The 1,495-nt window shown below is 42.3% G+C and overlaps 1 protein-coding gene across 1 annotated transcript in view; it reads right to left on the bottom strand.

Moving 5' to 3' along the window:
* Positions 1–505: 505 nt before the first annotated feature.
* The window catches only part of LOC140372589 (reticulon-3-like), a 3,886-nt gene continuing 2,896 nt past the window's right edge, over positions 506–1,495 (bottom strand). Inside the window, exons 3-4 of the mRNA XM_072459727.1 lie at positions 631–781; positions 506–566 (exon numbers count right to left, since the gene is read on the bottom strand). Of these exons, the coding sequence (XP_072315828.1) occupies positions 506–566; positions 631–781 (212 nt within the window). The remainder of the gene's footprint in view (positions 567–630; positions 782–1,495) is intronic.

A 1,495-nucleotide genomic window follows, 5' to 3' on the forward strand; every position in this document is an offset into this window, starting at 1 on the left:
TTCACAGTAGTAAAAGTACCCAGCTGCAGTAGTAAAAGTACCCAGCTGCAGTAGTAAAAGCACTCAGCTGCAGTAGTGAAAAGTAAAAGTACTCAGATGTAGTAGTAAAAGAACACAGCTGCAGTAGTAAAAGTACACAGTGGTAAAAGTACCCAGCTGCAGTAGTAAAAGTACTTAGCTGCAGTAGTGAAAGTACACAGTAGTAAAAGTACACAGCTGCAGTAGTAAAAGTACACAGCTGCAGTAGTGAAAGTACACAGTAGTAAAAGTACAGAGCTGCAGTAGCAAAAGTACACAGCTGCAGTAGTGAAAGTACACAGTAGTAAAAGTACTCAGATGCAGTAGTAAAAGTACACAGCTGCAGTAGTAAAAGTACACAGTGGTAAAAGTACCCAGCTGCAATAGTAAAACTACACAGGAGTAAAAGTACTCAGATGCAGTAGTTAAAGTACTCTGCAGCTGCAGTAGTGGCCGTAGTATTAATAGTAGTGTATAAAAGTATAAATTACTTGAATGGATGTCCGTCGTCAGACTTCTGTACCGCCTGGATCACAGCTTTGTAAACTCTGAAACACAAACAGGAAGTGGTTACCTGAGGGGGAGGGGCCTGTGTATATGGGTGGGGCTTACCTGAAGGTGATGGTGCAGCACAGACAGGTGAGCAACAGGTACGACACCACGCTGATGACGGACAGCGTCGCCATGGAGATCAGCACCGTCAGCGACAGGAAAAAGGCGGCGGCCGACTTCTTAGGCTCCTCCCACTGCACCAGGCTCAGAGCTACACACAAACAAACATGCCAACATGTCAACAAACATGTCAACATGTCAACAAACATGTGAACAAACATGTCAACAGACACGTTAACAGACATGTCAACAAACATGTCAACATATGATCCAGTTTCTCCCTCCTCTAAGTAGTAGCTGTAGTACTTGCAGTAATGTGGTACTTCTCAGTGGATTAGAGTCACCTGATGCAGCTCTGGCCCTACTACTACTCCTACTACTCCTACTACTTCTACTTCTACTCCTACTACTACTACTACTCCTACTACTCCTACTACTATTACTACTCCTACTTCTACTACTCCTAATACTACTCCTACTCCTAATAGTACTCCTACTTCTACTACTCCTACTACTACTCCTACTACTACTCCTACTCCTACTACTACTCCTACTTCTACTACTACTCCTACTTCTACTACTACTCCTACTACTACTACTACTCCTACTACTTCTACTTCTACTCCTACTACTACTACTCCTACTACTATTACTACTCCTACTACTACTTCTACTACTCCTAATACTACTCCTACTCCTAATACTACTCCTACTACTACTACTACTACTACTACTCCTACTTCTACTACTACTCATACTTCTACTACTCCTACTACTACTACTACTCCTACTACTACTCCTAGTACTACTACTACTACTACTTCTAATCCTACTACTTCTAATCCTACTCCTACTACTCCTACTC

Source organism: Eucyclogobius newberryi, unplaced genomic scaffold, assembly GCF_026437365.1.
Source record: "Eucyclogobius newberryi isolate DKJ021-1_F unplaced genomic scaffold, fEucNew1.0.hap1 SCAF_260, whole genome shotgun sequence".
NCBI lineage: Eukaryota > Metazoa > Chordata > Actinopteri > Gobiiformes > Gobiidae > Eucyclogobius > Eucyclogobius newberryi.